The sequence below is a fragment of the Chiloscyllium plagiosum genome, chromosome 11 (genome assembly GCF_004010195.1).
Source record: "Chiloscyllium plagiosum isolate BGI_BamShark_2017 chromosome 11, ASM401019v2, whole genome shotgun sequence".
Taxonomy (NCBI): Eukaryota; Metazoa; Chordata; class Chondrichthyes; order Orectolobiformes; family Hemiscylliidae; genus Chiloscyllium; species Chiloscyllium plagiosum.
Genome location: NC_057720.1, coordinates 51,339,461 through 51,352,431, shown reverse-complemented (window position 1 = coordinate 51,352,431; position 12,971 = coordinate 51,339,461). Strand labels below are relative to the sequence as shown.

The window sequence follows — 12,971 nt, the reverse complement described above, 5'->3', positions numbered from 1 at the left end:
GTAAGTTAGATTGATTAAAGATTGGCATCTGTGATGCTGGGGACCTTCAAAGGAGATCAAGATCATCCATATAACACTTCAGGCTGAAGATTGTTGGAAATGCTTCAGCTTTACCTGACAAGGAAAAAACAATTACATGGGTAATACATCAGAGAATGGTCAGCTTCAATGGAATTGTAGCACAAAATGAGTTAATACCATGATAGCCGCTCATCTCCCAAATTTACTTATGAACAGATTGAACTTTTATTGACAATATGTATTCTTTAAAAGAAAGGACATGTAGCAGGAAGATGGCTGTGGATATAAAGACATTAACTGCCTGTCAAAAACTTGACAGGGACCATGGAATAACAAAGCTGAAACACTGTTAAGGAAAATTCAAACAACAACCCTTCATAAGGAGAGATGCAAATCAAATCAAACTGGTCTCCTGTGGCCACAGAAAATGAAGAGCTGACCACCCCTTTCAGCAGGTAGCCATCTACTGTGGGTTATCTGTCAAACTGCAAACAAATTTGTGTTTTCTCCATCTAGGAACATGTTTTTTTATTGAATTCCTTCAGTGTGGAAACAGGCGATTCAGTTCAACAAGTCCACACCGACTCTCCAAACAGCATCCCACCCTGACTCACCCCCCCACTTAGTTCTGTAACCTTGCATTCCCCATGACTAATCCATCTAACCTACACATCCCTGACACTATGGGCAATTTAGCACAGCCAATCCACCTAACCTGCACATCTTGGACTGGGGGAGGAAACTGGAGCACCTGGAGGAAATCCACGCAGACATGGGGAGAATGTGCAAACTCCACACTGACATTCGTCCAAGGCTGGAATGGAATCTGGGTCCTTGGCACAGTCAGGCAGCAATGCTAACCATGAAATAAAAGGTATTAAAATCCACTTTCATCTCTGAGTCTCTATGTATTGTTCTATTAGTGCTGACATGGACTACTGCACTGTAAATGTCATAGTTTGAGGTACCCATTAGACACCTTTGTCTGCAAGTAAATAAAGACTCCCCTCATTTTGAATGCAGGAAGTCAGACCAATCAGAGAAGTTACTGTCAAGAAAGGAAACAGGAAAAATCAGCTTTTTTTTACAAATGCATTGTGATCAGTAACCTTTAACAATAGCAGCAGTCATAGAATAATATAGCGCAGAAACAGACTCTTTAGTCCAGCTTGTCCATGTGACCAGGTTTCCCAGACTAAATTAGTTCCATGTGCCTGCATTTGGCCCATATCCCTCTAAATCTTTCCTATTCATGCACCTGTTCAAATATCTCTTAAATGTTGTAATTGTACCCCCTCTATCATCTCCACTGGCAGTTCATTCCATATACAAAACACCCTCTGCGTCAAAATGTTGACCCCCACGTCCCTTTAAAATCTTTCCCCTTTCACCTTAAACCTATGCCCTTTAATTTTGGACTTCCCCACCCTTGGGAAAAGACTATGGCTATTCATCCTATCCATGCTCCTTTATGAACATCTATAAGATCACCCCTCAACCTCCTCACTGCTGCCTCACAGCGCCAGAGACCCGGGTTCAAGGACTTGTTGGGCCGAAGGGCCTGTTTCCACACTGTAAGTAATCTAATCTAATCTAAAAACCTCCTACACTGCAGGGGAAAAAAGTCCCAGCCTATCCAGCTTCTCATTTCAACTCAAACCCTCCAGTTTCAGTAACATTCTCGTAAATCTTTTCTGTACCCTTTTCAGCTTAATAATATTCTTCCTATAGTAGAGCGACCAGAACTGTACATAATACTCATCATCTACTTTTCATGGAACCCAGATGTTGACTTCTTTACCTTGTATCTGCTATCTTTTTATTAAAGTCACATTTTTAATTTGTATGTCATGTGTGTCATGTTTTATCAGTTGACGCTAATAAACACATCCTTTCTTTAACTTAATTAAACCTGGTGAATTTGGCTCCTTTTGAAAATGTAAACATAATCGGATTGAGAAAAGGTTTTCACATTAACCTGGTTGTGACAAACAGAGAGGGGCTGAATTAAAGAGTGCTGCCAGTTTGTCCCTCCTCACCCAGCAGTTTAACCATTTCAGGGTATCCCATCTGAAATCATAACCAGTTGAGGACCTTCACCTGGGGACTAGTTGTAACATACAGCATAGTATAAAATGGATTGAATATGGAAAACTTGAACAGTAGCACATAGTATATACTGAACAAAATAAATTGCATAATAATGTTTTCCATATGTATATTTGAAACAGTATTACATAGTAACTTACAGAAATAATTGTGAATTGTTTTAAAAAATCCATTGTATAATGTATTGTTTGATAAGGTTAAAAAGAATGTGTAACTTTATCTAAAGTGTGAGCTGAGGTAAGTTAAAATATGCAGAAACATAGTCAGTCATATCCCTTTAATTTCAATCTCGTTCAAAAATTTAGATTCTGTAAATGCAGAGAAAACAAACTAAATTAAAAGATTGTTTTGAACATCGATATTTACAAAAACGAAAAAGATGACAAATCCTCAATCAAACTTCTTAAAGCCACTTTATCTAAAACACATTCAAAGTGTTCAGTTGAACAGCAAGAACCGCAGATTTTTTTATAAAATAAAATTTGTGTTTTGATTTTTCTTTTCATATTGTACAAAAAGTGATAAGAGTTTTGTCTGATTTGAAAATGTCAGAATTCATACATAGTAGCAAATTCATGCTATCAATGTCCTGTTATAAATTAAGTTTGATTTTGTTGCTTCCTGAAAAAGTTTTTTTTTCTCTGATCTGAGGGGGAATGTTGAATGTACTTTCCATAAAAGAACATAGAAGAGAGGTTGACATCTGCATAGTGATTCAGCAGCGAGCTCTTGGACCTTAGATGACAAATAGTGTAATTTCTAGAAGATTCAAATACTCTGTTTCTTACGTAAGAAATTATTTCTAGCAGAATGTGACTGCCTTGTTGGTTAGTTCCACATCTGCAACAAACTGATCAATCAATCCTCCAGATACAGAGTACAGTTCTCTTCACCTTGGTGCAATCAGTAGTTAATTCCTTAAACAGCATCTGTCACAGTAATCCTTCATCATTTTGTTTCTCTGATAAAACAGAATGGCTTTGAGGGAGGTGCAGGTCAGGCTGATTGATTTTGTTTTGCACGCTGATCCAATGGAGAATGGTTCAAGGTTTTCCTGCAACACACTCATAGCTCCAGCTGGTTATTTCTTGATCTTCTTTATCTGGGCATAGAGAGGCTCTTCTGCCTGTGGGCAGACAGATACAGAATTAAACTGAATACAATCTTGCATTGCACTTCACATATATGTGTCTTGTCTCACTCATATACAGTTGGGTTATCACTAAACACTCATAAAAGCCTGGAAATACAATGATAAATATTCATTTTCACAATCTGGATGGTAATCTGGTGAGGAAGCTCACAATCTTAATAGAACCATTTGTTTTCAGTTAATTCACATAAATTAAAGGAAAACGTGAGATTTCTATTACATATGGCGAATTAGATTATTCAGGTGAAGTTAGAAAACTACTTTTTTTTGTTTAAAAAATCTTAGTAATAAATGTTTGAATGCATTTATATATGTCTTCAATTCTTGCAGTCATGCTTTATATCAGGTCTCCCCCATTAACTATCTATATTGCCAAAGTTCAGTCTCAATGCCTCTATTTGGCTTGATGGGTGTGGTCTCTGCTTCAGTTCTCTATCTTTTTCACTCATTACCCAAGCTCATGCTGAATTTAACTGAAGTTATAGAGTACAGGATTCAATTGTTGAATTTGATGAAATTTGCAGTTTGAAGACGTCCATTTCTGGTGTTGTTTCCTTTTTTTATAAATGTCTTTGCCAATGATGCATCTGTTGCAGCAATCATGAGCTGCAAGACTGGGATTCTTATGCTTGACAAAGAGCTATTAAATTGCATAGTAAAACCTCATATTTACAGCACATAACATCTCAGAGTACAGTATGAAACCCATTACAACACAAAAAATATTTTATATGTTTCATTGGCACAGTTTCATGCAGTTGAATGGAGTCGAATGAAAACAAAGCCATGTTTAAACAAAAAAACACAAAAAAATGATGATTATGGAACTAAAACAAACCACAATCCATGGGTCGCAGTGATCAGCAGCAGTGGGATGCGTGCACACCTAGGAAAAAGAAAAGAGATACCTACCCCAAAATCTGCTATCTAACTACCGACCTGTGGGGTTAAAGAATCATCAAGACAATCACCAACTACATCGTTGTTTGCAGATGTCTCACAACTAACAATCTGTTGAAACAAGAAAAGAACAATCAGTTTATTAAATGAAGAATTTATAATACAGTTTTCAAGGTAATATTTGATATTTTTCAGCAGTAGATATTAGTATTGCAAACGACAATTGATGCACTATCATCTGCTTGCAAAATGTTTGCTGGGACCAGCAGTGGATGCCAAGACATCATGTCAGGCTAGTCTGAGTTTGCCAACCAGGTAATGCAGTCTTCATCTAGTGAAATGTTCAGCAATGTTGGAAGAAGATCAATGCACCTTTCCACTCTGCTAGCCTTAGAGATACATTACCTCTCCTTAAACTCACACTACAACTTTATTTTCAACAGTTAAATCAAATCAGAGATTCTCCAATTTTTTTCATCAATATCTTTGAATTTAAGTCATCATATTTGTTGATTTTTGTATTTGAAATTTGAGGAACTTCTTCAGTAATGTTTCTCTTGAAAAATAATTCCCATTAACAATACTTGAGCCAAATCTATGGCTCCACAGGCTGAAATAGTGGTCTCCTCAGTGAAAGGTGAGAGCAAGCACAAATTTCATTTCTTCACTGTTTGCTACAATGTATCTCCTTCAACTGCTTATGATTCTGCCACATTTACTATCCTAATACTATTAAAGTATTTATAAAAATGCATTTTGTATTTTTGGCCTTTTTATCCCTCTTAATTTTTCTAAACTCCCCATTAATATCTAGTTTGGGGATCATGGACATACATGTAAAACCATTTGTACTTTGGCATTGAATTTTGTATTGAAAGTACAAAATGATTTTTGGTGTTACACATGTAAATACTATTCTCTACTTAATATAAGAATGTATGAAATTGTAGCAGGAGTAGACTGTGTGACCTTGTGAACTTGTTTCACCATTTAACATGATCAAAGCCAATTTTCTCCTTCAACTCCAGTTTATTTGCTCTCTACATCCCTCCATGCTCTAACAGCATAACCAATTAGTTAAAGTCAATCTTAAACATACACCAATATGGAGCGTTCAAAATGGGAGAATTCTAAAGATTCAGGACTCTTTAAGTGAAGAAATTCCACCTCAACACCATCACCACAACCCCTCCCTCCCCCCAGCGGCCCCTCCTACATGATGAACTCTTTACCTCAAACTCTACCAGCATGTTCTAGACTCTCCAGCTAAAGGATACAAAATCTCAGGTTCTATATTATAAATTTCATTGAGATCATCTCTCAATCTTCAAAACTCCAGAAAATGGCAAAATTTGTTTAGCTTTTTATCACACAAAAGCCCTGTCATTCCAGGAATCAATTTGGAGGACCTTAATTTAAGCATCATTCATGAAAATATATCCTTCCTTAATCATGGAGACAAAAACAGCAATGTATTTCAGGTGTGGTCTCTCCTTAATTTTATACAACTGTAGCAAAATTTCCTTATACCCTTGCAATAAAGATAACAAGCCTTCATTCTCCCAAACTGTTTTCTGTACCTGCATGCCTACTTTTTGCATTCTTTGTTTGAGTATGTCCAAGTCTCATAAAACATTAATATTTAAAAGTTGTATGCCCTTTAAAAATAATCTGCTTTTTTATTATCATAACCAAAGCAAACACATTTACACTTCCTCACATAATACTCTCTTCCTGTTATCTTGACGTTCAGTTGGTTAATGTGTTTAGGTCTCTGAACCCGGGTGTAGGACCATTCAACGCAGCCATCTTGGCACGAGCGATTTGGCGCAGCCTATTTTGGCTCTGACCCATTTAGGTGCAGAACTGTTTCGGCGCAGCTCATATTTATTCCTTTTCAGGCTTAGTAAAAAGCATTAATGAAAGCAATAAAAAGAAAAATAATGCTTATCCTCTTTAGTAAAAATGTTAAAAAGAAAATAAAAATAAATGAAATGAGGTAAATACGAAAAATCTAAAATATGACGTTTATTCAAAATTACGGGCAGTTTCAGCAGCCCGTACTTTTATCTTTGAAATGACGGTATCTCTTTCCACCTTAGATGCTGAAGCTGCATGCGAATGTTCATTAATTTGTTTCATTAGGTCACCATTTATAACGTGAATTTGAGCTTTGCAAATGTCTTTCCTCTCACATCTCCAAAACTTTGTTATCTTATCAGCAGCATATCTATCAAATACGTATCTCTAGCCATCGTATGAGCACTTTTCCTTTCCATGTTTTGACAACAAAATTGTTGATGACATTTTAATGGGTTATATTTTATTTTAATAATAACTACAAACTACTGCATAACTACAAAACAGTTCTGCGCCAAAATGGGACTGCGCTAAAATGGGCTGCGCCAAATCGCTCGCACCAAAATGGCTGCGCTGAATGGTCCCACTCCGTCGAACCCTTTTAGTGGCTTCATCACAGTTTGCATTCCCACCCACCTTTGCATCAAATTTTATCAAAGTCGTTAATATCAATTGTAAACAGTTGAGGCCCTAGCAACCGCTGCTTGTAAAACATTATTAGTTAGGGTTTGCCAAGTTGATAATGCCCCATTTGTCCTAACTCTCTGTTCCCTGGCCATTAATCATTCATAATCACTCATCCATAATGAGATATGATTTCAAACCCCAGAAATTCTTATCTTGCATTTTGATATTTTGTGTGACAATTTATTACGCACTTTGTTTTTTTGCAATTCCAAATATACTACACCAATTAGATCTCCTTTAGCTATGTTACTAATTACATAGTTAAAAAAAACGTTTTAGATTAGATTACTTACAGTGTGGAAACAGGCCCTTCGGCCCAACAAGTCCACACCGACCCGCCGAAGCGCAACCCACCTATACCCAGACATTTACTCCTTACCAAACACTACGGGCAATTTAGCATGGCCAATTCACCTGACCTGCACATCTTTGGACTGTGGGAGGAAACCGGAGCACCCGGAGGAAACCCGGGCAGACACGGGGAGAATGTGCAAACTCCACACAGTCAGTCGCCTGAGTCGGGAATTGAACCCGGGTCTCCGGCACTGTGAGGCAGCAGTGCTAACCACTGTGCCACCGTGCCGCTGTGTCCCATTATCCTGCCCCACTAGCTATCTGACAAAGGAGCAGTACTCTGAAAGCTTGTACTTCTAAATAAACCTGTTTGACTATAACCTGGTGTTGTGTTTCAACTAAAAAAAACTAATAATATTGTCAACTGATAATATTGTTTACACAAAACCATGCTGACTCAATCTGATCATGCTATGATTTTATAAGTGCACTATTAAAGCATCATTAACAATAAATTCTGACATTTTCCTGATGACCATTATCAGGCTAACTGCCCAATTACTCTCTCTCCTTTCTTTAATAAAAGTGGTACATTAGCTAAGTTTCAATCTGCTATAAGCATTCCTCCACTATCTCTGCAGCTACGGCTTTTATAATTCTGGAACGTCGGTCATCATGTTCAAGGGATTCTTTAGCTTTTTGTGTTTATTCTAAAAAATAAGAAAAATTCTAAGGGACTGACTCACAATCTTTGGTTAACTAAAGATAGTACTGAACTCAAAGAACAAATATATAATTCTGCAAAGATAAGTGACAGGTAAGAAGATTGGACTTTATATATAAAAAGGCAAAGAATTATGAAAAGAAAGGAAAAATTATACTAGGAAAGAAAGTTAGCCAAAAGTATGAAAATATTTCTTTAGATATTTCAAAGAGAAGAGCGTTGACAAAATAAACATTAGTCCTATAGAAAATGGAGGAACTGTCGAAAATTACAATTGTCAGGAATCAGTATTGAGTAAATTGTTGGAACTACGAATTGACAAATCCCACGACCTTGTGGATTTCATTCCAGGGTCTTAAAGGTAACAGCTAGTGAGGTAGTTAATGCACTGATTTTAATTTTCCAAAACTCATTCGATTTGGAGAAGGTACTTGTAAATTGAAAAAATAAGCTAATGTAAATCATTTATTCAAAAAGGGAGTAAGGTCAAATGCAGGAAACTACAGGCCAGTTCGCTTAATATCTGTCACAGGGAAAATGTTAGAAGCTATTATTAAAGAAGACACTTGGCACTTTCTCTTATCAAAGGGAAATCATGTTTAACAAATTTATTGGAATTCTTTGAAGAAGTAACTTGTGTTATGGGTAAAGGGGAACCAGTGCATGTATTTTACTTAGATTTCCAGAAGGCATTTGATAAGCTGCTATATCAAAGCTAATTTTAGAAAATCAAATCTCCTGGTGTAAAGGGTAACATATTAGCATGAATAGAAGTTTGGCTGGCTAACAGGAAGTAAAGGGTAAGAATAACTGGGTTTCTTTTCAGGCTGGCAGGTGTGATGAATAGTCTGTAAACAAGTGTTAGTTCTGGGGCTTCAACTCTTTATAATTTATGTAAATGGTTTGGGTGAAGGGACTGTAGATATGGTAGTTAAAAATGCTGATGGCACAAAGGGATCAAAGGGATTTTAAGTTGTGAAGAGGACATAAGGTGTTTTCAAAGGGATATAGAATCATAAAATTCCTACCATGGGGAAACAGGTCATTAGGCCCATCGACCCTCTGAAGTGTATCCCACCCAGATCCACCCCCTTGCCCTACCCCTGTAACCTTGCATTTTCAATGGATAACCCACCTAGCCTGCACATCCCTGGACACTATGGATAATTTAGCTTGGTCACTCCACCTAACCTGCAAATCTCTGGACATGGGAAGAAATGGGAGCACCTGGAGGAAACCCACACAGACACGCGGAGATAATGTGCAAATTCCACACAGACAGTCACCCAAATATGGAATCGAACCCAGTTCTCTGGCACTGTGAGGCAGCAGCACTATTCGCTGAGTCACCAAACCACAATAAAGGTAAGTTTAGTGATTGGGCAAAGATCTGGTAAAGGGAGTATCATGTGGGAAAGTGTAAAATTGTCCATTTAGACAAAAAGAATGAAACAGAACCATATAATCAAAATGGTGAGAGGTTTAGAGTTCTGAGAGAGATCTCAATGATTCTTAGTGCCTGAATTACAGAAGGACAGTATACAATTACAGCAAATAGTGGGGAAAGTTAACAAAATGTCTTTTGTTATTGCAAGGAGAATTGATTGCAAGAGTAGAAAGGTTATGATTCAGTTATACGTGAAGTGGTGAGATCACATCTGGAGTACTGTGTACCATATTAGACACTGTTCTTAGAGAAGGATATTAATACATTGGAAGCAGTTCAGAGAAGGTTTGCTATACTAACACCTAGAATGTGTGGTTTTATGAGGAAAGGCTGAACAGATCTTCTCCGCATTCTCTGGAATTTTGTAGATTCAGAGGAGACTTAACTGAAATATATAAGATCCTGAGGGTACTTGATTAGGTGAACATTGAAAGGATGTTTCCTTTTGTGGGAATCTAGATCATTTAAAAATAACAGGTTGAGCATTTAAGACAGACATAAGGAAACTTTTTATCATTCTCAGAGAGTTATGAATCTTTGGAATTCCCTTTCTCAAAAGGCAGTGGATGCAGAATCATTAAATATTCTTATGGCAGAGGAAGATAGATTCTCGATTACCAAGGGGATTAAAGATTATCAGGATAACAGGAATGTAGAGTTGATGTTAAAAAATCAAACAACTATGACCTTATTAAATTTGAAAATCACACAATACCAGGTTATAGTCCAACAGGACCATAACCTGGTGTCATGTGATTTTCAACTTTGTCCACCCCCAGTCCAACACCACTACCTCCACAGCACTGCCACCTTATTAAATGGCAGAGCATGCTTGAAGGACTGATTGGCCTATGCTTGTTCCTTGTTTATTTGCTCTCAATACTTTTTCTCTGCTGTATCAATTGCGTCAAATTTCTTACTTGTATTAAACACTCAGTTACTCTCAATGCCAAGTGCATGATTTGAGTCTTCTGCTGTGAGGTCAGGCATAAAATATTTAATCAATGTCTCTTCTATTTCCTCATTTATCATGATAATTTATCATGTATCAGTATCTAAGGTTCTGAGTAAGAGTCACTCGACCCGAAAAGTTAACTCTGATGTTTTTCCGCAGATGCTGTCAGATCTGTTGAGCTTTTCCAGCAATTTTTGATTTGTTTCTGATTTACAGCATCTGCAGTTCTTTCAGTTTTTATAAAGTACTAACCATTACTTTAGCTTTTCATATACATGAAAAAGCTCTTGCAGTCTCGTTCTTTGTATTCCTGGTTAGTTTATCTTCATAGTTTTTTTTAATCAAATTTTTGGTTCCCCTTTCCTGGTTTCTAAACCTTAGAGACATGCTACAATGCTTTGTAATATTATCCAAAACTAACATAATAAGACATGGATGAATCTTTCTAGCTGAGTTTTTTATGCATAATGTATTCTTGTTAAACATATAGAGTCATTTCTATAAATGTGCCCCAATACTCAGAAGGAAAAAACAGTAAAATGAATGGATGGCACATTCTCGTTTGACTCGTGTTGTGTACTTCAAAATGGAGCATAGGTACAACCAATATGCTCATTTCCAAATATCCCTTTTTATAAACTGTTTCACTGATACATAGTTGTATCTTTCAGTCAATTTCCTAACCAACCTTAAGTAGTTCTCCTCTCATACCAATGCAATTGATTCTGTTTAAGACTCTTGTTTGTGACTGGATTATCTGATTAACATCTTAACAATGGAATTAAATTGTACGGGAGTTTTACATTGCACTTGAATTGTGATACTTAACATAGAAGCTCTTATAATTGACATTAGATGCTTAGTAAGTGTGTTCTCTTCCCTAGTACTAATTTCTTTCGCTTTTGGTGATCTAAATTCAGTAAAATATGGTACAGGAGATGGCACTACCTCTATTACTTGTTGCTTGAATACTCACAGCTACTTGCAACTTGCTGTTGGTTTGGTTGTCCAACTCATCCCCCAATTGGCCACCGGAAGTAGGCTCACTCGGATTCTCAGTTAGTGACCTGGATGGAATATTCTGGTGACAAGAAGTAGTGGGAGAGGTCTGAAGGGGAGAAGCAGCTGGCGTGCTCTGAGGAGGAGATGTCGCAGGTGTGTGCTGACAAGATGCCTCAGGTGTGTGCTGATGTGGAGATGAAGTTGGAGCTTCATGGAAGACAGAAAAACAGAAGTAATAACAAATGAAACTGTTTCCAAAGCAAGCTATTTAACAGTTTTAAAATAAATTAACAAAATCTTCTGCAATTGTTATGAAGTCCCGCTTTTCAGCAAATAATAGATTGCTTACGTAGAGTCCAACTTTGCTGAATGTATACTGTTGAACTTGCAACATTTTATTTTTTATATCTTTACCTGTACTCGTGATGATTACAAACTCTCAATTTGACAACCACAATCATTTATTTATGTTCTTGATCGTACTGCATGCTTTTAATTAACAAGTGGTTTGCTTTAGAATTGTGAATTACAAACTCCAAACATTTTGTTTTATGTGCTCTTCCTCTTACAATGTTAGAAACATACAAACCTACCGAACCTAGATTAGATTACTTACAGTGTGGAAACAGGCCCTTCGGCCCAACAAGTCCACACCGACCCGCCGAAGCGCAACCCATTCCCCTACACCTAACACAATGGGCAATTTAGCGTGACCAATCCACCTAACCTGCACATTTTTAGATTATGGGAGGAAACCGGAGCACCCGGAGGAAACCCACACAGTCACGGGGAGAATGTGCAAACTCCACACAGAGAGTCACCTGTGAATTGAACCCAGGTCTCTGGCGCTGTGAGGCAGCAGGGCTAACCACTGCGCCACCGTGCCGCCCACCTTGCCGCCCTAATAGTGATGCATGCCATATTACAATATAAACATTCACTACCCTGCCCATACAACTTCCTGGGAGAGGTGTTAAAGTGGATTAATAAACCCAGGCCAATTTAGGGGAAAACTGCGCAAGGTTCTTTTTCAACATATTTTGATGATCAAAACTAATCAACGATATCCTCTGTGCACCATCTTCCCTGCAGTACCAATTTTTGAAATAAATGACGTCTGCCACAACCAAAAACCAGCTGACCTTCCACTGCCGGTGCATAAAATAGCAACCTTTTCCAGAGAATCACTGTTTTGTATTAAAATTTATTAACTTATTCTATACCATGACTTAACATATACTGCTTATGCATCTTCCCTTCCTCAATACAAACTTTGCTTACTCATTTCTTGTAACATTGCTACTTCATTTAGATCTGGTTAATCCTTATGCCTTTTGACCTTGGCAATAAGCCACATCATGGGCATTGATTCTTCGCGTAGACTTTTGATAGAAAAACAAACACATGACATAACTGTGATTTCAAATAGCAAACATTATGTTTTCAGGAAGAACATTAATGAGGAACATGAAAAATATTCCATCAGCAAGTCCATCATTAAAAATCAATTTAAATATGACATTTTGCTCGTTTATATTGTTCCATGGAGGAACAGATTTTAAAGATTCTGCTCCAACTGCACCAAAACCCCACTCATTGCTTTCTTTTCACATAGCCTTTAGGAAACAAAAACACTGAAAAGAAGAATACTGCTGCTCTGTGTAGCTTGCAATCTTGAATTCTTACAGTATCTGTTCTGTAATAATAGTCTATATCTCTTTGGTATGTTGAACATTAAATATGTTCAATAGAGTTTTTAAAGAACATTAAATCAAGCAGCAACTAGGAGCACCAACATCAGCTAGTTGGATTTTCAGAA

General features: G+C 37.2%; 1 protein-coding gene across 8 annotated transcripts in view; it reads right to left on the bottom strand.

Annotated features, from left to right (window-relative positions):
- Positions 1-2,352: 2,352 nt before the first annotated feature.
- Positions 2,353-12,971, bottom strand: part of dab1a (DAB adaptor protein 1a) — a 687,756-nt gene continuing 677,137 nt past the window's right edge. For 5 of the 8 annotated variants that reach the window (XM_043699300.1, XM_043699303.1, XM_043699302.1 and 2 more), the window contains 3 exons: positions 11,127-11,359; positions 4,223-4,294; positions 2,353-3,256 (listed from right to left, as the gene is read on the bottom strand). In XM_043699300.1, coding sequence (XP_043555235.1) covers positions 3,212-3,256; positions 4,223-4,294; positions 11,127-11,359 — 350 coding nt within the window. In that variant the 3' untranslated portion in view covers positions 2,353-3,211. Of the gene's footprint in view, positions 3,257-4,195; positions 4,295-11,126; positions 11,360-12,971 lie in introns of all 8 variants that reach the window. The other 3 variants (XM_043699306.1, XM_043699307.1, XM_043699305.1) reach the window with 2 other exon arrangements.